We start from the raw sequence: 25,978 nt of genomic DNA, 5'->3' as shown, positions 1-25,978 counted from the left end.
CTAGACTGTCTAGTAATGGGCAGGCTAGGAATTTTCTTTCCTGAATCTTTTCCTGGGGGAGTCCCTGGATCAGATTGAGAACCATTAGCTACTTTTTCAACAGATGGGCACTTATGGCCTTATCCTGTACTCTAAGCATGTTAATTAACAGTTCTAAGGAAGGATTCTTCCCTACACTCAAACCTCTCTCTATGCAGAGATTCCTTGCTCCTTTCCAGCTAAGGTGATCATATGCAAGTTTGGACAGATCAACATTTTGGCCTGTGCCAGACATTTTTAGAGAGAGTTAAAGTGATAGTAAAAGATAAAAAGTTTGTCAGAGCTTTTAGAAAGACAGAGAAAAAAACTTTTAAAACTTTTTAGAACTTTTTAGAAAGTTAGAAGTACTTTTCAGCACTTAGAAAAGAGTGAAAAGAGGAAATGCAAAACTTTTTGGCTATGTGTATATACACTGACCTTGTTTTGTATATTTTTCTCTTATGAAAAGTACAATGACAAGAGTGGTAAGTAGTCTCAAAGCACTTATCCCACCACTGCACAACCAATGTAGGAGGCTGGACTGGCTTGTAGTGAGTACCAAGGGGTACTTGCACCTTGCACCAGGCCCAGTTATCCCTTATTAGTGTATAGGGTGTCTAGCAGCTTAGGCTGATAGATAATGGTAGCTTAGCAGAGCAGCTTAGGCTGAACTAGGAGACGTGTGAAGCTACTACAGTACCACTTAGTGTCATATGCACAATATCATAAGAAAACACAATACACAGTTATACTAAAAATAAAGGTACTTTATTTTTATGACAATATGCCAAAGTATCTTAGAGTGTACCCTCAGTGAGAGGATAGGAAATATACACAAGATATATATACACAATAGCAAAAATATGCAGTATAGTCTTAGAAAACAGTGCAAACAATGTATAGTTACAATAGGATGCAATGGGGAAACATAGGGATAGGGGCAACACAAACCATATACTCCAAAAGTGGAATGCGAACCACGAATGGACCCCAAACCTATGTGACCTTGTAGAGGGTCGCTGGGACTATTAGAAAATAGTGAGAGTTAGAAAAATAACCCTCCCCAAGACCCTGAAAAGTGAGTGCAAAGTGCACTAAAGTTCCCCTAAGGACAAAGAAGTCGTGTTAGAGGAATAATGCAGGAAAGACACAAACCAACAATGCAACAACTGTGGATTTCCAATCTAGGGTACCTGTGGAACAAGGGGACCAAGTCCAAAAGTCACAAGCAAGTCGGAGATGGGCAGATGCCCAGGAAATGCCAGCTGCGGGTGCAAAGAAGCTTCTACTGGACAGAAGAAGCTGAGGTTTCTGCAGGAACGAAAAGGGCTAGAGACTTCCCCTTTGGTGGACGGATCCCTCTTGCCTTGGAGAGTCGTACAGAAGTGTTTTCCTGCCAAAAGGACGCCAACAAGCCTTGCTAGTTGCAAATCGTGCATTTGGCGTTTTTGGACGCTGCTGGGGCCCAGGAGGGACCAGGAGGTCGCAAATTGGACCTGAAGAGAGAGGGGACGTCGAGCAAGACAAGGAGCCCTCTCTGAAGCAGGTAGCACCCGGAGAAGTGCCAGAAACAGGCACTACGAGGATGCGTGAAACAGTGCTCGCCGAAGTTGCACAAAGGAGTCCCACGTCGCCGGAGACCAACTTAGAAAGTCGTGCAATGCAGGTTAGAGTGCCGTGGACCCAGGCTTGGCTGTGCACAAAGGATTTCTGCCGGAAGTGCACAGGGGCCGGAGTAGCTGCAAAAGTTGCGGTTCCCAGCAATGCAGCCCAGCGAGGTGAGGCAAGGACTTACCTCCACCAAACTTGGACTGAAGAGTCACTGGACTGTGGGGGTCACTTGGACAGAGTCGCTGGATTCGAGGGACCTCGCTCGTTGTGCTGAGAGGAGACGCAAGGGACTGGTAATGCAGCTTTTTGGTGCCTGCGGTTGCAGGGGGAAGATTCTGTCGACCCACTGGAGATTTCTTCGGAGCATCTGGTGCAGAGAGGAGGCAGGCTACCCCCACAGCATGCACAAGCAGGAAAACAGTCGAGAAGGCGGCAGGATCAGCGTTACAGAGTTGCAGTAGTCGTCTTTGCTACTATGTTGCAGGTTTGCAGGCTTCCAGCGCGGTCAGCAGTCGATTCCTTATCAGAAGGTGAAGAGAGAGATGCAGAGGAACTCGGATGAGCTCTTGCATTCGTTATCTGAAGTTTCCCCAGAGACAGAGACCCTAAATAGCCAGAAAAGAGGGTTTGGCAACCTAGGAGAGAGGATAGGCTAGCAACACCTGAAGGAGCCTATCACAAGGAGTCTCTGACGTCACCTGGTGGCACTGGCCACTCAGAGCAGTCCAGTGTGCCAGCAGCACCTCTGTTTCCAAGATGGCAGAGGTCTGTAGCACACTGGAGGAGCTCTGGACACCTCCCAGGGGAGGTGCAGGTCAGGGGAGTGGTCACTCCCCTTTCCTTTGTCCAGTTTCGCGCCAGAGCAGGGCTAAGGGGTCCCCTGAACCGGTGTAGACTGGCTTATGCAGAATTGGGCACCTCTGTGCCCAACAAAGCATTTCCAGAGGCTGGGGGAGGCTACTCCTCCCCTGCCTTCACACCATTTTCCAAAGGAAGAGGGTGTCACACCCTCTCTCAGAGGAAGTTCTTTGTTCTGCCATCCTGGGCCAGGCCTGGCTGGACCCCAGGAGGGCAGATGCCTGTCTGAGGGGTTGGCAGCAGCAGCAGCTGCAGTGAAACCCCAGGAAGGGCAGTTTGGCAGTACCAGGGTCTGTGCTACAGACCACTGGGATCATGGGATTGTGCCAACTATGCCAGGATGGCATAGAGGGGGCAATTCCATGATCATAGACATGTTACATGGCCATATTCGGAGTTACCATTGTATAGCTACATATAGGTAGTGACCTATATGTAGTGCACGCGTGTAATGGTGTCCCCGCACTCACAAAGTTCAGGGAATTGGCTCTGAACAATGTGGGGGCACCTTGGCTAGTGCCAGGGTGCCCTCACACTAAGTAACTTTGCACCTAACCTTTACCAGGTAAAGGTTAGACATATAGGTGACTTATAAGTTACTTAAGTGCAGTGTAAAATGGCTGTGAAATAACGTGGACGTTATTTCACTCAGGCTGCAGTGGCAGGCCTGTGTAAGAATTGTCAGAGCTCCCTATGGGTGGCAAAAGAAATGCTGCAGCCCATAGGGATCTCCTGGAACCCCAATACCCTGGGTACCTCAGTACCATATACTAGGGAATTATAAGGGTGTTCCAGTAAGCCAATGTAAATTGGTAAAATTGGTCACTAGCCTGTTAGTGACAATTTGTAAGGAGAGAGCATAACCACTGAGGTTCTGGTTAGCAGAGCCTCAGTGAGACAGTTAGGCACCACACAGGGAACACATACATATAGGCCACAAACTTATGAGCACTGGGGTCCTGACTAGCAGGGTCCCAGTGACACATAACAAACATACTGAAAACATAGGGTTTTCACTATGAGCACTGGGCCCTGGCTGGCAGGATCCCAGTGAGACAGTGAAAACACCCTGACATACACTCACAAACAGGCCAAAAGTGGGGGTAACAAGGCTAGAAAGAGGCTACTTTCTCACAAGCATATTTTGAATAATTGTGTGTCTGACTTGTTGCATTAGTACTTTATAGACTCATATCCGACCTCTCCTCAAGAACTGGGAAAGAAGGCAGACAAATTGGTCAGAACAAGAGTGAGCAGAAAAGCTCATACATGTGGTTTCAAGGATGGCAAGAAGAAGGATAGTAAGTCTTCTGACAAGGGTGGGGACAAAGATAAAGAACATTCTGAGTCTTCATCAGGCCCACAAAAATCATCTGGATAGGTGGGTCCAAATCCTCTTCTAACAATCAAAAGAAGCCATGGTGTTATTTATGTAAAAGTAAAGGCCATTGGGCAAGTGATCCCACTTGTCCAAAGAAAAACACCAAGGCTCCCACTACCACAACCCCAACTGCGTCCTCTACTGCACCTAGTAATAGCAGTGGTGGTGGGAAGAATACCACAAATAGCCAATCAAAGGGTGTAGCTGGGCTTACCATTGGTAATGTAGTTGGGGTTGGTCTTGTTAGGGAGACCATAGAGGCTGTTTTAGTCTCTGATGGTGGTATTAACTTTGCCACATTGGTTGCTTGTCCCCTTAATATGGGTAAGTGCAAGCAACTTCCCCTAATAAATGGTGTTGAGGTTGAGGCCTACAGGAATACAGGAGCCAGTGTCACTATGGTTATTGAGAAACTGGTTCACCCTGATCAACACCTACTTGGCCAGCAGTACCACGTGATTGATGCTCATAACAACACTCTTAGCCACCCCATGGCTGTTGTGAATCTCAACTGGGGGGGAGTTACTGGTCTAAAGAAAGTTGTGGTAGACACTGATTTACCTGTAGACTGCTTACTATGCAATGATTTGGAGGCATCAGCTTGGCCTGAAGTGGAGTTGGAGTCTCATGCAGCAATGCTGGGCATTCCAGGGCATATCTTTGCTCTTACAAGGGCTCAGGCCCAGAGGCAAAGAGGACAGGGAAACTTGGATCCTGGAACAGTGGACCAAGTGCTCCCAAAAGCTGGGGTAGAAAGGATAAATCCTTGCCCACTATCCCTCCCTCTCCAGAAGATTCCCCTTTAGAGGAAGACGAATCCTCTCCCTGTGCAGAGCCAACACCAGAGGAGCTAGCAGCAGACACTGCAGAGCTTTTGGGTGCAGGGAGGCCTGCTAGGGAAGAGCTGAGTGTGGCACAGCAGACCTGTCCCACACTAGAGGGTTTAAGACAACAAGCTGTCAAACAGCAGAATGGGGATATCACTGACAGCCATAAAGTCTATTGTGAAGATAACCTCCTCTACACTGAGTCAAGGGACCCTAAACCTGGAGCTGCCAGGAGATTGGTCATCCCTTTGCAGTATAGGGAGTTTCTTCTGGCTTTGGCTCATGATACTCCTTTGGCTGGGTATTTGGGCCAGAGTAAAACTTGCTCCATTGTTTCACTGGCCTCACACGTCAGAGGACACTAAGGGGTTTTGTCGTTCCTGTGTGACCTGCCAAGCCAGTGGCAAGACTGGTGGCACACCTAAGGCCCCCTTAATTCCACTACCCGTGTTTGGGGTGCCCTTTGAAAGGGTAGGGGTTGACATAGTTGGCCCCCTAGACCCTCCAACAGCTTCAGGCAATAGGTTTATCCTTGTAGTAGTGGACCATGCCACTAGGTATCCTGAAGCTATCCCCTTAAGGACCACTACAGCTCCTACAGTGGCAAAAGCCCTCCTGGGTATGTTTTCCAGAGTGGGTTTCCCTAAGGAAGTGGTGTTAGACAGAGGTAGTAACTTCATGTCTGCATACCTCAAAGCTATGTGGAATGATTGTGATGTAACTTACAAGTTCACTACTTCTTATCATCCTCAGACAAATGGTCTGGTTGAGAGGTTTAATAAAACTCTCAAAGGTATGATCATGGGATTCCCTGAAAAACTCAGGAGGAGATGGGAAGTCCTGTTGCCATGCCTCCTTTTTGCTTATAGGGAGGTACCCCAAAAAAGGAGTGGGCTTTAGCCCCTTTGAACTCCTCTTTGGGCACCCTGTAAGAGGCCCCCTTGTTCTCGTTAAGGAGGATTGGGAACAACGTCTAAAAGCTCCTAAGCAAAACATTGTGGACTTTGTACTTGGCCTAAGATCCAGAATGGCTGAGTACATGAAAAAGGCCAGTAAAAACCTTCAGGCCACCCAAGAGCTCCAAAAGCAATGGCATGATCAGAAGGCTGTCCTGACCCGGTACCACCCAGGACAGAAGGTGTGGGTATGGGAGCCTGTGGCCCCAAGAGCACTCCAGGACAAATGGAGTGGACCCCATCTCATAGTAGAAAAGAAAGGTGAGGTCACCTATTTGGTAGACCTGGGCACTGCCAGGAGTCCCCTTAGGGTGCTCCATGTCAGTCGCCTAAAACCTTATTATGACAGGGCTGACTTAACCCTGCTCATGGCAACTGATGAGGGGCCGGAAGAAGAGAGTGACCCTCTCCCTGACCTCTTCTCCACCACTGAAGCTGATGGCTTAGTGGAGGGGGTTGTGCTTGCAGATTGCCTTACTGCTGAACAGACGGACAACTGCATAAATCTCCTGGACCAGTTCTCCGACCTCGTCTTACTGATCCCAGGTACAACTACCTGGTGTGAGCACACAATCGACACTGGAGACAGTTTACCTGTCAAAAGTAAGATTTGTAGGCAGCCTGACCATGTCAGAGACTGCATAAAAGAAGAGGTACAGAAAATGTTAAATCTGGGAGTGATTGAGCCTAAACCTCATAGTAAAGATGGTAAAAAGGAAATTAGGTTTTGTGTTGACTATAGAGGTCTCAATCAAGTAACCAAAACTGATGCTCACCCTATACCCAGGGCAGATGAGCTAATAGATACACTGGCTTCTGCCAAGTATCTAAGCACTTTTGACTCAACTGCAGGGTATTGGCAGATTAATTTGTCAGAAGATGCTAAACCAAAAACAGCTTTTTCCACCATTGGAGGGCACTATCAGTTCACTGTTATGCCCTTCAGGTTTGAAAAAAGCACCTGCCATTTTTCAGAGGTTGGTGAATACAGTCCTGCAAGGATTGGAAGCTTTTAGTGCAGCATATCTAGATGATATAGCTGTCTTTATCTCCACCTGGGATGATCACCTGGTCCACCCATGGAAAGTTTTAGAGGCCCTGCAAAAGGCAGGCTTCACTATCAAGGCTTCAAAGTGCCAGATAGTGCTGGGGAAGGTGGTTTATCTGGGCCACCTGGTAGATGGAGAACAGATTGCACCACTGCAGGGGAAGATCCAAACTATTATGGAAGGGGCTCCCCCTACAACTCAAACCCAGGTGAGAGCCTTCCTAGGCCTCACAGGGTACTATAGGAGGTTCATTAAGAACTATGGCTCCATACCTGCCTCTCCTAATGACCTCACCAGCAAAAAGATGCCTAAAAAGGTATTGTGGACAGCTAGCTGTCAAAAGGCTTTTGATGAGCTCAAACAGGCCACGTGCTCTTCACCTGTCCTAAAAAGCCCTTGTTACTCCAAGAAATTCATAGTCCAGACTGATGCGTCTGAATTAGTGGTAGAGGCAGTTCTATCATAGCTTAACACTGAGGGCCAGGATCAACCTGTTGCTTTTATCAGCAGGAGGTTGACCCCTAGAGAAAAGCGTTGGTCTGCCATAGAGGGGGAGGCCTTTGCTGTGGTCTGGGAACTGATAAAGTTGAGACAATACCTGATTGGTACTCACTTTATTGTTCAGACAGACCACAAACCTCTATTATGGCTTAAACAAATGAAAGGTGAAAACCCTAAATTGTTGAGGTGGTCCATCTCCCTACAGTGAATGGACTATATAGTGGAACATAGACCTAGGAGTACGCACTCCAATGAAGATGGACTCTCCAGATATTTCTACTTAGACAATGAAGACTCATCTGGGCAAGGTTAGCCTTATTGTCCCTCGTTTGGGGGGGGGGGGTTGTGTAGGAAAGTACCATCTTGCCTGGCATGTTATCCCCATTTTTACATGTATGTAAGTTTGTTTTTGCCTGTCTAACTGGGATTCTGCTAGCCAGGACCCCAGTGCTCATGGTTTGTGGCCTGAATGTGTGTACCTGTATAGTGACTAACTGTGTCACTGCTAACCAGAACCTCAGTGCTTATGTTCTCTCTGCCTTTAAAATTGTCACTGTATGCTAGTGACCATTTTCACCAATTCTAATTGGCACACTGGAACACCCTTATAATTCCCTAGTATATGGTACCTAGTTACCCAGGGTATTGGGGTTCCAGGAGATCCCTATGGACTGCAGCATTTATTTTGCCACCCATAGGGAGCTCAGAAAAATCTTACACAGGACTGCCACTGCAGCCTGAGTGACATAACGCACACGTTTTTTCACAGCCATTTTACACTGCACTTAAGTAACTTATAAGTCACCTATATGTCTAACCCTCACTTGGTGAAGGTTAGGTGCAAAGTTACTAAGTTTGAGGGCACCCTTGCACTAGCAAAGGTGCCCCCACATAGTTCAGGGTAATTTCCCCAGAATCTGTGAGTGCGGGGACACCATTACACGCGTGCACTACATATAGGTCAATACCTATATGTAGCTTCACAATGGTAACTCAGAATATTGCCATGTAACATGTCTAAGATCATGGAATTGTCCCCCCATGCCAAATCTGGTATTGGGGTGCCAATCCAATGCATCCCTGAGGCTCCACTATGGACCCCGGGTACTGCCAAACCTGCTATCTGAGGTTTTCTCTGCTGCTACCGCTGCTGAAACCCACAGACAGGGTTCTTCCCGTCTGGGGTCTGGGCAGCCCAGGAAGGCACAACAAAGAATTTCCTCTGAGAGAAGGTGTTACACCCTCTCCCTTTGGAAATAGGTGTTAAGGGCTGGGGAGGAGTAGCCTCCCCCAGCCTCTGGAAATGCTTTGAAGGGTACAGATGGTGCCCTCCTTGTATAAGCCAGTCTACACCGGTCCAGGGAACCCCCAGTCCCTGCTGTGGCTCGAAAGTGGACAAAGGAAAGGAGAGTGACCACTCCTCTGTCCATCACCACCCCAGTGGTGGTGCCCAGAGCTCCTCCAGTGTGTCCCAGAACTCTGCCTTCTTGAATCCAGAGGTGTGAGGGGACAATGGAGGCCTCTGAGTGGCCAGTGCCAGCAGGTGACGTCAGAGACCCCTCCTAATAGGTGCTTACCTCACTAGGTTGCCAATCCTCCTCTTAGGGCTATTTAGGGTCTCTCCTGTGGGCTTTTCCTCAGATAATGACTTGCAAGAATTCACCAGAGTTCCTCTGCATCTCCCTCTTTGACTTCTGCCAAGGATCGACCACTGACTGCTCTAGGACGCCTGCAAAACTGCAACAAAGTAGCAAGAAAACTACCAGCGACATTGTAGAGTCTAATGCTCCCGGCTTTCTCTACTGTTTCCTGGTGGTGCATGCTTTAGGGGATGCCTGCCTTCATCCTGCACTTAAAGCCAAGAAGAAATCTTCAGTGGGTCAACGGAATCATCCCCCTGTTCCAGCAGGCACCAAACTTCAGCGTCACCGGTACTCTGGGACCCCTCTCTTCCTGAAGAGCATGGCCCCTGGAACACAGGTGGTGGACCCAAGTGTCCCAGACTGTCTAGTGGTCCAAATTTGGAGGAGGTAAGTCCTTGCCTCCCCTCTCCAGACAGTAATCCTGTGCACAGTGTGAACTGCAGCTGCTAGGGCTCCTGTGCACTTTTGCAAGGAATCCTTCATGCACAGCCTAGTCCAGGTCCCCAGCACTCTGTCCTGCATTGCTCAACTCACTGAGTTGACCACTGGCTTCGTGGGAACCTCTTTTGTAGTGTTGAGACAACTGCCGTACTCAGTCTTCTTGAACCCGTGTTCAAGGACTTCTGCGGGTGCTGCCTTCTGGTGCATGGGCTCTTTCTATTGCAGAGTGCCCCCTCTGTCTCCTCTCCCAAGTGGCGTTATCCTGGTACTTCCTGGGCCTGGGCAGCACCCTTTTTCTTCAACAGCGACCTTTGCAGCTAGCAAGGCTTGTTTGTTGACTTTCTCTAAAAAAACAACTCTGCATCCTCCAGCGCTACATGGGACATCTTCTGCACAAAGCTTTCGTCGTTCCTAGCACCTTTCGTTGTTGCGGAATCTTCAGCTTCTTCCTTCCAGAGGCAGCCATTTTGCACCTTCATCCGGGGTTTAGTGGGCTCCTGGCCCCCGGACACTTTCACGACTCTTGGACCTGGTCCCCTTCCTTTGCAGGTCCTGAGGTCCAGGAATCCATCTTCAGGGCTTTGCAGTCTGTTGTGATCTTTGCAGAATCCTCTATCACGAGTTTAGTGTGTTTCTGGGGAAGTAGTATCACTTTACTCCTACTTTTCAGGGTCTTGGGGTGGGGTATCTTGGACACCCTTAGTGTTTTCTTACTCTCCCAGCGAACCTCTACACACTACACTAGCCTAGGGGTCCATTCGTGGTTTGCATTCCACTTTCTGGAGTATATGGTTTGTGTTGCCCCCAGGCCTATTGCATCCTATTGTATTCTACAGTGTTTGCACTACTTTCTGACTGTTTTACTTACCTGATTTTGGTTTGTGTGTATATTTTGTATATTTTACATACCTCCTAAGGGAGTATATCCTCTGAGATATTTTTGGCACATTGTCACTAAAATATATTTATCACTAAAATTATCTTTAGTAACCCTGAGTATTGTGTTTCTTATGATATAGTAACTATATGATATAAGTGGTATAGTAGGAGCTTTGCATGTCTCCTAGTTCAGCATAAGCTGCTCTGCTATAGCTACCTCTAGCAGCCTAAGCTGCTAGAACACTACCAACCTACTAATAAGGGATAACTGGACCTGGCACAAGGTGTAAGTACCATCAGGTACCCACTATAAGCCAGGCCAGCTTCCTACATAAAGTACTTCAAGTTTCCTTAGGTCACACTACACCTCGTTTTTGGGATTTTGTAGCAGCCTACCAAGTCCTCAAAGAACAACTGCTGGATTATTGGAACTGAAGACCTGCAAAGGAAGGGGACTAAGACCAGATGTCGAAAGAAGTCCTGTGGAAGGGTTTGTCTGAGCTCCCTATGGGTGGCGAAAGAAATGCTGCAGCCCATATGGATCTCCTGGAAACCCAATGCCCTGGGTACCTAGGTACCATATACTAGGGACTTATAAGGGGGGTCCAGTGTGCCAATTAAAATTGGTAAATGGATTCACTGGCCTACAGTGACAAATTTGAAAGCAGAGAGAGCATAAGCACTGAGGTTCTGATTAGCAGAGCCTCAGTGACACAGTTAGGCCACATACTATGAGCACTGGAGTCATGGCTAGCAGGAACCCAGTGAGACAGGCAAAGCACATTGACATATAGTTTTTTTTTTTTTTTTATCTATGAGCACTGGGGTCCTGGCTAGCAGGATCCCAGTGACACAGTAAAAACACACTGACACACATGCACAAACAGGCCAAAAGTGGGGGTAACCATGCTAGAAAGAGGCTACTTTCCTACACATATGTAGTGAGCCATGTCCTTTACACACCTATGTCCAGTGTCCCGCACTCACGAAGTCTGGGAAAATGGTCCTAGGCGTCATTGAGGCATCATGGCTAGTCCAGGGGTGCCCTCACACACAGGTACTTTGCACCCTGCCCTCAGGGCTGGAGGGCCTGCCATAAGGGTGACTTAGAAGTGACCTGGTGCAGTGTAAATGGCAGTGAAAGGGTGCCTGCACCCTTTCACGCAGGCTGCAATGGCAGTCCTGCAGAAGCCTTTGCATGGGCTCCCTATGGGTGGCAAAACATATGCTGCAGCCCATAGGGATCCACTGGAACCCCAATGCCCTGGGTACCTAATCCCATATACTAGGGACTTATAAGGGGGCACCAGTATGCCAGTTGTGGGTGAAATACTGGGTTACAAGTATGCAACAACCACATTTAGAGGAGGGAGAGCATACTCACTGGGGTCCTGGTTAGCAGGATCCCTGTGAACACAGTCAAGCACACTGACATCAGGCATAAATTGTGGGTAACCATATCAAAAAGAGGATACTTTCCGACAAAGAGGCCTTCAGTCTTTGCTGAGCTTACCAACTTCAACTACATTTTCTGCAATTTTTCTCCCACAAAGAAGTTTCTCTCTTTGGGTTTTCAAAATTCATAAGGATTTTGAAGTTTTAAACATGAACTTTACTATGTTGTGGAGGAAAACTCTTTGTAACATCACACATCCTTAGAATAAAGGAATCACAGTTGGAGGCTAGAAAGAGGGTGTTTATAATATTACCTTTCAAACGTTTGCAGGCCACACACCTGCAGCTGTGATTGTACCCATCTATCTAGACTTGCAAAGAATGGCCAGGAAGCGCATCTGTCTTTCATGATGATGACCAACCTATTTGCAGCCATGGGACTAGATTAGCATTCTTACCCAGATTCAAAGAACTCACAATCCACCTCTTTGTGGTGCACAGCATCCTAAAATAACAAAAATCACCTTCAAACACAGACCACAAAAATACATTTTCTGCTTAACATGTGAAAACCATTGTACTTATGCAGCCTGGCTTCCTTGCTTCATTGGAACAAAATATGGTCTGAGGGGCATGGCTCTTCATGGTTATGGTTAGCAGGAGCTTTTTCAAAAATATGAGTAGCTGCTCTCACCTAATCAAAGCAGGTATCAACAGTTAAGGCCTCATTACGAGGCTGGAGGTCTTCAGACCACCAGTCAAGCGATGGCAGTCAGGACATCCACTGCTGTGGCGGTCCGACACCCACATAAAGACCCTGGTGGTGAGACCAGCACCACAGGGATTGGTGATCCTGATGACCTGGTGGTGGCGGAGATTGTAATCTACCAGGGCAGCGCTGCATGCAGCACTGCCCTACAGATTACAACCTCATTCTCTGCCAGCCTTTTCATGGCAGTTTCACCACCATGGAAATGCTGTCTGAGAACAGGTGTGGGGGACTACAGGGGACCCCTGCATTGCCCATGACCTTGGCATGGGCAGTGCAGGTGTCCCCCTGCCTAACACCCTCTCAATGTTCACTGTCTGTTGAGAGGGTGCTGGTGCACCCTGCGGGCTACAGCATTGTCGCTGGCTCAATTACGTGCCAGAGAAAATGCTCTATCTTGGTTTCCCACTAGGCCGGCGGGCGGAAACTGAGATTTCCACCCATCAGCTTAGCGAGAAACTCCTAATAGGTCTGATGGGATGGTCACCAGTATGGTGGCAGCCTCCCTGTTGGGAGTTTGGCAGACGGGCTTTCCCATCCGTCAAACTCATAATGAAGGCCATAGTCTGGTCTGATTGGCTCTGTAGCAGCTCAGACTAGATTGCTCAATCTATCAATCAATTAGTAGATTTATTCTTATATTAAATATGATAATAAAAGCAAATACATAATAGTCACACTTAATTTTGCATTAAAAACATTATGTTAAAATCCTGACTATCTTATATCTTTAGTTCAAAAGACTCATATCACTAGGAGTGCTTTTAAGATATGAGGTAATGCTAACACAGATCTGTGGTGAGCTCAGTGTCCGCAAGTACACTATAGATTACCTACATTTATGATAGCAAATAGAGGCACCCTGTAAAACATGAATATAATCTACAAAAAAACACCAAATCCAACAAACTCTGTGGAGACTTTCATGGTCTCGGCAGAGAAGGATAGAAGATAAGTCATAATGCCTAAGGGGAAAACATAGGTGCCATCTAAAATACCCAAGTCTGGATCTACTTAAGTGAATCCAGTTCCATGTGCTTGTTACAGACTCTAGACATGACTCAAGCCCTAGAGTGGTTGGATCAAAATATAATCCTTGTTCTGGGTTTTACCTAATTATCCTACTTCTCTTTCTCACTGTCTCATTTCAGGAAACAATTATTTCAGCTGGGATCTGTTGATTTTACCCAGCCCTTCCAGTTTAAGAAAACAATTGGCCTACCCAATAAACAACACAACCACTTGATGTAAACCAGCCATGGAATTTGAGGACCCATGCTGCGAGATAGACAGTCCTCAATGATATCTGTATGAAGCAGGGCTTTAGGATTGCTCCATAGAGAGCACCACAGTAGCAATGGGGCCATATTAATGTGATCCTCAACGTACTTAAAGCCAAGCTCCTCATACAATATCAAACTTGGGCTACTACGCAGAAGGCCTAAGAGTCTTCTGCATACTCTGTTTTCCCACGCTGTAGGGTAGACAGTTTTCTGTATCCCCACATTTTCGTACCATAGGTTAAAACTGGGAGACATCTCTTCCTATAGACTTCTTTAAAAAGGGACAATGACTTTCTTACCAATAAAAGAAGCCAGGTTAGAAATAAACCCAATACAACTAAGAAATCAGAGTCTTGCCCTGGACCCGCATGCACACTCGAAACCCTGTGAGCCAAAAGTTATCTCAAGATAAGAAAATTCATTAACTTATGTTATTGTTTTTACATCTACGGTCAAAGTCGGCATATTAAAATGCAGGCCATTACAAAGGTCTTGGAGTGATTCACTACCAACTTCAAAGAGGTCATAAAAACAATGTAGCCTTGTATTAATAATTTCAAACCCTTGGTAGTTCTGGCAAGTAGCATTGCACCATCTGTATAAATTAAGGCAGGGATAGGAGTATTCTTGATCATTGGCATGTCGGCCCCCTTGGTCACCAATGCCTCCTCTAGGCCATTAACATACAGAAGGAAAAGTAACTGAGTGTTGAAAATGGATTGGTGCATTGAACTCTAGGTCCATACCTGACGGTAGCAGAGAGATCATAATGCAGGGCCCTCAAAAACTCTATGAGGCCCTTGTCAACCCCTAGGCTCTCTAGCTTAGCCCACAATGTGGACATCACCACACTGCTAGAGGCTCAGGTGAGGTCCATGAAGGCTAGATAGATGGCCCCTTGTTTTGCTATGGTGTATTTATTAATTATAAGATGCAAATTGAGGAATTGTTTAATTGCCCCCATTCGGTCTCTAAACCCATACTGAAGTCTCTAAAAAATACCATTGTCTGTGCCCAAACTAACATCCTTTCCAAAATTATCCTTCCAACTATCTTAACCGTGGAGTTCATAAGAGATGTTGGCTCATAACAGTTAGTATTACTTCAAGACCCCTTTTTAAATAGGGGGACAATTATGATCATTCTCCTCAATTGCAGCAAGGCAGTTTTTCATGCCTGATAAAATATGCAATAATATGGGCCCACAACTGCAAATGTAATGTAAATAAATCCATCTGGCCTTCATAAAGCGCGTGAACTTATTTGAGAGGCTGGCATTAATTGCCTCAATAACTTCTTCTGAAAAAAAATCAGGGCCTAATTCACAAAAGGGCCCTGCAGTCGCGGTGGAGGCCCCACAGTCGTGGCAGCACCCTCTACAGCTGCGGCAGGGGTCCCACACTTGTGGCGGGGACCTCTGTACAGAAGTTTTCCATTGCAGGGGTCACTCCTCGAGTGAGAGGACCCCACTGTGACTGCAGCCACCCTCACCACAACTGTGGGGAGTCTGCTGTGACTGCATGGACTTTTGTGACTTAGGCCTTCAATGTCCAGCAGGAATCTTAGCTGATATTGATTTATGCCCTCCTCACTTGCATCACCCAGGCTATACATACAGGCAAAATGATCTACCCATTTATTAGGACCTATACTAGTGCCCCAGTGTTGCGTAAATACCATTGGACAGTTCACTTTTATTTTCTGTATTCCACAACAAACTGGCATTTTACACCTTTCATGCAGCGACTAAGCTGTCCCATACTTAGTACTGGTAGTCCACTTTTCTTTTCTGCAGGATTAGTATATAGTATTTCCTACATCTGGCTTTTTTAGCACTATCTCTAGGAATAGCATGGAGATCATGATGTAAACAGGCGCAGCTAGCCTACACTCCCTATCGAACCAAAGCTGGGATTGTTTTTTACTAATCCTAACTGTTTTAGTCAAATAATTTTGAATAAATTGCCTAAGCATTTCAAAATCCCCTACTGTTGGAGTAAAGGTTTGCTCATTTGAGATACATTTGTTAACCAGGGGCAATTTATCATTACATAACACACAATCCCTTGAAAGTCAGCCCCACTCCACACTAGCCTTCGATTGTTGTCTTTAGTGTGAGCTCCCTAGTACCCACCGCCATGCCCTTCTTTTTCTCATCAGACATACCGATGGTAATTATTAGGGAGTTATGATCACTATAGATGCTGGACTCAATACCTCCTGCCACTAATTGATATAAGAGATATCCACAGAGAAAAATACAATCTATCACTGACTGGTTTCTTATAGAGTCATGGGTGGGAATTCTACTTGGTGAGGTGTCCAAGAAATCAATGGCACTGCAGAGATTATATTGAAGAATATAAGGGAGCAGCAAGATTCCATCCCCTGTGCTGGCGGGTCTCTTTCACCGCCCCCCCCCCATTGAAGAGACACAGAGCCAGGATATTGCTATGTCCGCCTAATCTTAAAGTTCCATGTCTCTGGAAAAGAAGCTTTCATGTGATTATCTGTAAAATCAAATAGCTGAACAAAATTTAGATTGGCACAGAGAATTTCTCATTCTAAAAATGTATATCAAAGTTTGAATTTATCATTCCATGTCAACAGGGAGCCTTGGAATAAATCAGCATTAGTAGAAACTGGCTTCACAGAGCATGCCAATGTTGTTTTGAACCAAGCGGTCAGCCCTTCCACACCTGCCTCACTGGTGAAGGGGCTGCAGGGTTAATGAAATTCCTGCAAGAGAACTATGTCATGTAATTTAACATACTTCATCCAACTATTATTATCATTTTTTTGGCTGTCCCTGTGATGCTCCAACTCAAGATTTAGGGTCTCATTACGGGGCTGGTGGTCTTGTGACTGCCAGCCTCATGGTGGCAGTCCTGACTGCCGCCAGTTTGGCGGTCCATCTGCCAAATTAAGAGATTGGTAGTCAAACCACCAAACGACCGCCGTCTCCACGGGGAACAATGTTCCCAACAGGCTGACAGCAGTCCAGGTCGGAGTCAGCTAGGGGGTCGCTGAACTCAGCACTACCCTGCTGATTATGACCTGGTTCTCCGCCAGCCTCTTCATGGTGGCTTCACCTCCATGAAAAGGCTGGCAGAGAACAGGAACAGGGGGTCCCCTGCACCGCCCATGCACTTCGCATTGGGCAGTGCAGGGGTCCCCCTGCCCAGCACCCTCGCATTAATCACTGTCTGCTGTGCAGGCAGTGAGCATTGCAAGCCAGTGACAATGCTGCCTCCACTTTCACCCTGGGCTGATTGATGGAAACTTTGGTTTCCACCCATCAGCCTAGTGGGAATGTCGTAATGGGCCCGCTGTGGAGGTAGCCAGTATGGCGGCAACCTCCCCATCAGAAGTTCGGCAGATGGGTCATCTTGTCCACCGAACTCATAATCAGGCCCTTGATCTCTTTACGCCTCCCATTTAGATTGACAGACTCCTTAGACTTGGAACACAGCATGCAGGGTTGAGGAATAGCTTCTTCCACTGAGGTTACACAAGATGGGCCTTCTAATTCACTAGTGGTTAGCTGAGGCATTACTATTGATGGTTCCCTTGCTGTGTTATCAAACCCCTCTAAAGTAGGGTATTCAAGTCAATTCTGCTCCTCTAAACCTGAAAGTACTGAATACTTATTAATAGGTGACATTAGGGAGATCATTGTGGAAGATTCCAATGTGCTTACTGAATTTTCAGGGTGTTTTAGGAGTACTTCTCCTCCCTATGTGTCCTATGAAAGAAACCCAGGATTAAAGCTTTAATACATCAGAGGCCAGCTGAATTGCAGTTAAGGATCTGTAGCAGTTCACCAGCTATCTGTGGGTTTCTAAAGTTCACGACAATACAGTCACCCTCCAGTTCTTTAGGTTTATGTCCCACACAACCAACTCTACGTACAAATAAGATTAGTCATTTATCCTATCAGGCATTTGCGGAGGAGGAAGGGCCAGTGTCTAGGGCCTTTGAAGACCTATTTGTGAAGGACCAGAGCCTCTAATGTCACTTTTCCCAACTCCTCAAGGGTAATAACAGCAGACATATTGGAGGCTTCAGCACAGAGAGTGCATAGGTGCTGAAAGTATGTTTGTGGGTGCTTCTGCAGTAAACCCAAAGTAAACACACAGGAGTTCAGAATGTGAATGAGCAATAAAGGTGACTTTAAATTTTGTTTTTATCTTCTCACATTTGCTATGCTTTGAAAGACAGAGGTCAAGTAGCAGGCGTCATCTTTTGACTAATTGCTGCTTATTCTTTTAACATGCAGATTGATGTTTACTTTTCTTTATCGGACTTAAAGGCTAGAGGATTTTGTAGCGTGAACTCCTTGACAAACTTGCTGGGGTACAGGGAGTGAGAAAGAAAAGGCTGTAGAATGTCAGTTTTTTTTTTAACACACAACAACATTTAAATACCTGCACATGAATATATCAGCAGTTAGGAAAGAATAAATAAAGCAAATCTTTGTAAAATTGAAGTGTGATGGAAACAGAGATTTAAATAGAATCAAAACAAAGCAAGACACTTTACTGGGTAATTTGCAGTAAAATAAATATTTGCTGATCCTGATTTCCACACATTATTGTTCGGCACTGGTAGAAATTGGGCTGTTGGTTGAGGAGGGTTTCTCAAGCACCAGTCACATGCCTTCTCACAGTGAACCACTAAATTAACATGTCCCTAGCCCTCTGGCTAACTTAGAGGGAATGTGTAAAGTAATTCTGCAGCACTCAAGCAGTAATAAAGTGAAAACACAACATAAGAAAAATCCCAACCCCAATTTAGAAAAATAGAGTAAAATGTAATAAATTATTTGACTCCAAAACAAGAAAATCCAAACAGTGGAACCAGAATTATGAATTTTTAATGCTTTAAGTGAAATCTCATGCTTAAAAGATGAAAGCACCAACCACAGACATCTAGTTGTGCAAGACCTGAACAAAGTTAAAAGTTATGGCTGACCGCAGTGGACCACAGTTTGGATACATAAAGGGGTTTAGGGCAGGTCTCCACTTACCTTCAGACTTTGAAAACATGTCAAAAAACAATGTCTTAGAAGGTAAATTTCAGTGTGGCACGGCAGCTGGTGATCTCCAAGAAGGAGACATCATCATCATGGAGGTGCTATATGATGTCCCTGGGTAGATTTCTACATTCGGATTAGGGCCTAATTTAGATTTCGGCGGAAGGGTTCCTTCATCGCAATGGTGATATGAATCCCATTACTTCCTATTGAATTTATATTTCAGTGGACAGGATATCCGTCATCGTTGTGATAGGGTAAACCATCCACCGAAATCTAAATCAGGCCCTTAGTCTTTTCTTTGGAAGTCAAAAATCCACAGCGGAACAAAGGTGCATGCTATAGGCAACAAGGGCTCCATGAAGCAGAATAACCTTCTGATAGCGAGCCGCTTAACAGGATTTGCTGCTACAGAAAAGAATGTAGTGGGAGCTATTGAAAAGTCGGGCCAACCAGTAAAGCATTTCAGGCAAATCGACGAGCAGGTAGGTCCTGGTCTCCTCTCGTCTCTCAAAGCAGTTTTTGGCAGAAAATGTGCTAAGGCCTATTTTGGATTTGGCACCACTTCCAATGGTCCAAGACTGGAGGGGCACCACTGGTAGGATCAAAATTCATTCAGACTGGGTCCAGGTGCAGGTTCAAGATGGTTGGGGCCCTTCCTATCACTGAGGTTCTTATCAGGATGCCAGTCAATAACCTCTTTGAGACACTCTGGTAGTCCTGGGTGCAAGCAGAGAAGCAGGATTCAAGCATCAGGGCACTCTTCAGGCATCAGGTAGTCCTAGCAGTACAGCAAGCAAGTATAGTAAGTCACAGGCAGTAGGACAGTCCTATGAGAGTCATCCACAGGTCCAGGTGTGAACTAAAGAGTGTGTCTAAAGGTCCTATTTATTTTACCTGGTGCCAGCTATGAAGTGGAACAAAAAACCCACACAGAAGTGTCTGAAATTCCCTTACTCCTTGCCCAGGCTCCACTGAGTCTGGGTCCACAACAGGCTAGAATGAAGTTCTTTGTGTGTGTGCTGAGGCAATGTTTATGAAGTGCAAGTGGGGAAGTGCTCAATTCCACCCTCCCATCCTGCCAAGATAGCCCATCTTGCTTACATCCAGTCCCCCATTGTATGGCTGTCTTGGAGGAATATACATAGGCCATCTTCCATGTACACCTAGTAATGCCACTCAGGAAACAGGCTGCAACCACTAAATGGCTAGGACAAGAAAATGGCAAATTGCTAAACATGACATTTCCAAAATTGGGACTCAAAATCCAAAGAACATTTTAAATTACAATTTCTTAGGCACCAAAAATGACATTTCTACCTGTTCCCACACCAGAGTTATCGCTTATTCAATATAATACGGTAAGCCAATGTTATCCTATGGGAGAGGTGGGCCTCACAGTAGTGAAATATGATTTCTTTCGTTTTTCACTACCAGGACATGTAAAACTCAAAACTACATGGCCAACTTTGTAAATATAATGCACACTGTCCAATGAGTTGTTTAGGGTCTACCTTAGGAGTGACTCATATGTATTAAAAGGGGAGTTTGGAGTTTAGCAAGTGGGTTATTTTGACAAGTTAAGTTGAATTACCAGTTTAATCTGCAACCAGGCTGCAAATGGCTGGCGTGAGACATGTCTGAAAGTGCTACTTAAGTGGATGGCACAGTAAGTGCTGCGGACCCATTATTAACATTTAATTTACCAGACTTCGATATACAATGCACCACTTACAAGAGATGTATAAGAAAATTAACTAAGCCAATCAAGTGTAATTAATGTTACCATGTTTTAGGGAGTGAACACAACCACTTTACCACTGATTAGCAGTGGTAAAGTGCACAGAGACCTAAGGACAACATAAACAAATTCAGCAAAACAGGAGGGAAGAAAAAAAACAAGTTTGGGGATGACCCATCAGAGAAAGCCAGGTCCAACATGTGCTATATATTTTCATTAGTAAAACTGCATGTCAGTGTGGTCAGTGTGAATTTTGCTGCTGTTTCAATGGAAAAGTTGGTGCCTGCAAACGACAATGCATACCACATCATCCTTTAATATTATATCATATTTGTGACAGTGTACATCAAAATGCACCAGACTACAAACTACATTCTTACCACTCTCCTGCTGAATTAGCATGGCTCATTTGCTATTCCGCGTGCGATGCCTGAATGTTTAAAAATGGCTATGACTTCAGTAAAATAACATTGATGGCAACAATCCCATTCTGAAAATTATTCCAGCATTATTGGTTGCCAGGTTCTTGGGGGTGGTGAGGCATCCTTTAACGCCCAATCGGATTTGAGTTGAGTAATTGAAAGTGTACATAAACTACTTAGGCAGAATGTGACTTGCAGACCTGTTAAATACTTATTTAGGCCCTCATTACCAGGTTGGAGGTTCTGAGACCTCCAGCCTATGGTGGCAGTCAGACCCCCACACTCCAGGTGGTCTGACTGCCACATTACCACCCTGGTGGGTGGCTTGCCAGGGGGCCACCGTCCCTGCCAGGAACATGGTTCCTGACAGGCTGAGGGCAGGTGGATTTATGGTCAGCCACGGTGGTGATGAGTTCAGCACCGCCATGCTGATTGAGATTCCTCTTTCCACCAGCCTTTTCAAAGCCTGTGGAAAGGAAGTGCTGTGGCCACAAGGGGGTCTCTGCACTGTCCATGACTATGTCATGGGCAGTGCAGTGGCCCCCCTGCCCAGCACTCTCGGCATGCGTACTGCTGCTGTCTGCAGACAGTGCGCATTCCGAGGGTGCTGTTGTGCTATGGTATTGGGAGCCGAGACCAGTAACGTTTTACTGTTCTCGCCGGGCCGGCCTGACCAGCAGGAATGTCGTCATAGCCCAGTTGGAACATCGCAATACGATGGGGGTGAGGCCCCTGGGATGACATTGATCTCATGCTGGCTCGTCCAACGTCCAAACTCGTAATGAGGCCCTTCATCTTTTCTTTGCACAACAGTCTACCTCAAGTGTATTCTAGGTAGAATACTCTTGGATATGATGTATAGAGTGCAAAATATAATTAGAGTAGCTATGCAACACAAAAAGACTAAATAACGTGGTCTCTATAAACTAAGATGTGAGGGGAGGTTTTTCTCATTTTCAGAAATTGAGGTCTAGATATGAGCTATCAGAAGAACAACTATTTACCAGTAATGAACACCATCCAAGTGCTTTTCTATAATACGGGTGAACACCTTTTTGGCAAATAAAGTTCTAGAGACTGCTTGACCTTACATACATGGTTCATTTGTAAGCAAACACATGTTTTTCTGTGAGGAGTATTTACATTTATTGACCAAAAATAAACCAGATTAGTAATCTGAGCTTGATCACCTCATGAAAATAAATTATTGGTCCAGATACTTGAAGAATGTATCAATAATGAGTATTAACCTAGGAACTGCAAATTGTGTTAAACCTTTATTGGACACTTCTGGAAATGATGAAACTTGTTTCCAGAAGATGGAAAATGCAGTGAAAGTGGCATGTAACAAAATGGTTTAGACATGTTTGCAGAGTACTCCATCCACTCAGATTGCTGGAAGTAAATTTAGCATCAGGTCAGTTTGGTTCTGGGCTCTAATATATTGTTACCATTCAGGGAATTTATTCAGTTAAACATGGATAAAACATCTGGATCTATATGAAATATGAATGCTGGTGAGTTATTGCCCAAGGTGTCTCAATTACATGGTTGCAAGTCTGTTTTATGTACTGTTTTTTAAAAGTCTTTTTGCTCTTTCCAACAAGCACGTCCTAAAATATTGGTGTTTTACTAGGAACACTCTTTGTATTGATGCTTTGTGAGATATTTGATAGACACTTTAATTAGACTCAGTGTTAATCCACTGTTTTCATTGGAGTGGGTCACAATAAAGTGGTCGATAAACACTTAATATATTTCTTCTATTACACATCGAACACTTTTGTTTTCATTATATGCAAATCCTTTGAACTCAATAAAATTGCAGGCTTTAGGGATATCTTTGATCAAAAAGCCTTTTCTGCTTTCTCGTGACATCACAATCACTTTAAGCACCTACCTTCTGTAGCACATGTAAGGTGCAGAAATAAAAACTACTGTATGCATAAACATGTTAAAAGCCATACTATACCCAATTATGGACTATACACCTACCACAAATGAAAAGATCTTGTCTAATCCTGTTATTGCTTCTGATGTTTGATATGAAAAATGTTGACCACTTACGTAATTGAACATGTGACAGAGGTGACGACCCACCGCGCACTGATGAGGGATCCACCACAAATATGCCATCCGTCCTTTTCCTGCGAAATAAACACAACATGCAAGTGGGTCATCCACAATAGTGCACAGAATATACAGAGTTGTGGTCCCTTGGAGAGAAACCCAGCTCATACAAGCATGTATGCTAATAAAAAGATCCAGCACTTGGGCTCGTTCCAGAGTGAGCATCCATTATTTAATGATCATCGCTCCTCATGTTTTCCAAAGTTTGACAGGACCTCCTGTCAAACCTATAATCTTAATTTACTAAAAGTGAGTTATCTGTTGCTTAGATGTTTTCGAATAAACTTGAAACTATTTATTTACATATCAAATATTTTTGTGCAACATGAGCACGCAGGAATGAAATTGCAGTGACATTTTGACATTAATGAGCCAAGGTGGTTCATTCATGCATGTTTGATGTCAGCTCTTTTCTGTGCACCATTTTTTGTTCTTTAAAATGCATCTAGAACGAATGTTTAATGAATGGTTTCAAGACCCAGTGTCAGATTTGCAAGACCCAGTGTCAAACCTAATGGTACCCGACCTTTCTCAATCCCTTTATATTTTCTATATACCTTTATATATAAATATAATGCTTATCAGGCCATCCAAGAAAGTGCGATCTCTTGGACTAAAACTATGGGAATCCGACCTGAGTAGGGTTATTTCATATGAGGGATGGAATGAGTTTTATACCTGAGCATGTTTACAGCTAGCAGTGCTTCAGGAAAGAATACTTTGATTACAGTAATGTAGCACTGGTCCTAAAAACCAGCGACACTTCATGACAAGGATGCACGCAGGTCGGACGCATTTTGTCTATTCTGATGGTATTTACTTAACATTCTTTCACATACTCCAAGCTCTGAACTTACAAGACAGAGATATTAAATGCTATATTCAATAGGGCTGTCCGAAGATTTCCAATATGTGCTACTGCAGCTCTCAAATAGACAGGCATTCCTTTTGAACCTCCTTGGGGATACGTGAAAACAAAAGAGGGCCCCTGTACACAACTTTGGTCTGCAAACCGTTGGAAACAGCCAAAACACTAAAAAACAAATTCTGCAACCCTTACATAGAAAAAGGTAAGTCAAAAAATGATTTACATTGGAGTTGAATGCAACAAATTTCACCAAATCATGTTAGTCACTTAGACAATATTTGTCTGTATAATGTATATACTTGGGGATAGACAGAGCTCATTGGCTTTATTCACAGCCTGACAATCGATTATTACAATATGAGGGAAAGTGAAGAGTGCCAGAGCTACGGATTGAAGGTGTAGCTTTCAGGATTTCCTTGCCCTGGATGGTAATACTGATGCATCGGAATTGAAATAGGCTCCCATTTTGGAAGAATCTGTCCTCAAAGTTCATAGAACCTTCCTGCCCTAAATTAATTTGAAAATTTAGAAACGAATCCAAAATGACCACTCACAACTATTTGTGTCCCTATTTCTATCCCTGTAAAGTGTTCAAAGTTGGGGCCCCATTCCCGATTTTTTTAACATAAAGCCGACATGAAAATCAACCGTCCACTCACCCAATGTTTAATTCTCTCTTATAAAGCTGCAGAAACACAGCTTTGTTCACAAAGCACAGCCAGCAGAATGCACAATATTGGCCGTCATGGCCTCCTTTAACTGCACTTGGGGGTCCTGTTAGAAGTTTCCGGTGGGACCGTAGCCCCACTCCCATAGGACACTATCTTGCTGGTATATTATCTCCATTTGGATTTGCACACTTGTCCTTACCTGCAGGGAGACTTGCCAAGGCCAAGATCCAGGGACAGCTTCCTCGCCCTTTATAACCCTAGCAAAGCCGCTCAGCACCGGGTGGATTTGTGGGACCCCACAGCCTAGAAACAGAAGGGCACAGTTTATCGTTCGAGTCTAATAGAGAACACTAGTTGACTTGAGTCCAAAAGCATCACAATGTGAAACATTACTAGTTTGCCTCACCATGTTAGGTAGGCATGTTACAAACGTGCTTTTGTGCAACATGGTACTCTTCGACGACCCGTTAAAGGAATAAGGTGAACCCTTGTCATCTTTGTCGAATAGAGGAAGGTTGGGGTTGCTCCTGCGCCCTCTGCCTCGTTAGATTGACAAAAAGAAACTCTTCTGGCCCTGATCGTTTGTTCAGGGTCATCGATGGAAGACCACAGGTTAAGTGTTTTTGACCACGTTTCTAACCAAGAGGTTGCTCAAAAGCAGACATATGGTTGTGAACCGAGGGCATTTTCCTTCTGAAAACAAATCTGTCCCAGCTTGGAAGATAGCCCTTTAGGTTCTGGCAGAGAAGTACAACTGCTGTCTCTCAGAGACCGGATAATAAGAACTACAGATGACTTCCTGGTCTGGGGGCGAGGACTCCCTAGCAGCAAGCAGTGATGAAGTCTTACTGTTGTCACTTACAAAGGGCGGTGCTGACCAGGGCCAGGGAGCACAGCAGAGGGAGGAGAGTCATGGTGCCGTGAAAGCTTCACCCAGGATGTGCAGGCGAGCGTGTGAAGTGCGGATTCTATATATGCCCGGAAAGTGTCAAGGAGACACTATGTCCATTAGTGGTGTAACGTTGACTTCTGATTAGCCACAAGGTTCTCTCGTGTGGAAAGTCAAACAAACATGGTGTGTAGGAGCAGCAGGTGTTTTTGTTGATTCGGCAGCGGCTCTGCACTTATAGCACTGACGAGCATACTTCCCGCGGGGACCTTTGATGGCTAACTTGTAAGAAAAGAGCACATTAAAGGTCTTAAAGGGGAGTAAAGGAAGCATGCCTTTGCCCAAATAGATTGTTCTGATTGGTTACTGCTGTTTAAAGCCTTTCTGAGTGGTATCTGTAGCTGACATGTCTCACTCTTCTTAGGCATGGGTTTGCATACAGTTTCTGTTATTGGGACTTTGAAGGTGTGCTGCAGAAATCCTGATTCAGATGGCTACCTCTGTTATCATGCAAACGTAAGCACAGGCAACACAGGGCAGCAGCAGACTAGAATCAGGTGCTCTGGAGCTACTTGGCACCCCTCACAGTGCTAATACATAGGTCTTTATAA

The 25,978-nt window shown here is 45.1% G+C and overlaps 1 protein-coding gene across 1 annotated transcript in view; it reads right to left on the bottom strand.

The window, feature by feature from the left end:
• LOC138299730 (chymotrypsinogen B-like) overlaps positions 1-25,451 on the bottom strand; it is a 72,118-nt gene extending 46,667 nt beyond the window's left edge. The window contains exons 1-3 of the mRNA XM_069238251.1: positions 25,341-25,451; positions 24,678-24,781; positions 22,877-22,956 (exon numbers count right to left, since the gene is read on the bottom strand). Coding sequence (XP_069094352.1) covers positions 22,877-22,956; positions 24,678-24,781; positions 25,341-25,392 — 236 coding nt within the window. The 5' untranslated portion in view covers positions 25,393-25,451. The remainder of the gene's footprint in view (positions 1-22,876; positions 22,957-24,677; positions 24,782-25,340) is intronic.
• Positions 25,452-25,978: the final 527 nt, after the last annotated feature.

This window comes from Pleurodeles waltl, chromosome 6 (assembly GCF_031143425.1).
Source record: "Pleurodeles waltl isolate 20211129_DDA chromosome 6, aPleWal1.hap1.20221129, whole genome shotgun sequence".
Lineage (NCBI taxonomy): Eukaryota > Metazoa > Chordata > Amphibia > Caudata > Salamandridae > Pleurodeles > Pleurodeles waltl.
This window is presented reverse-complemented; position numbering and strand designations above follow the sequence as displayed.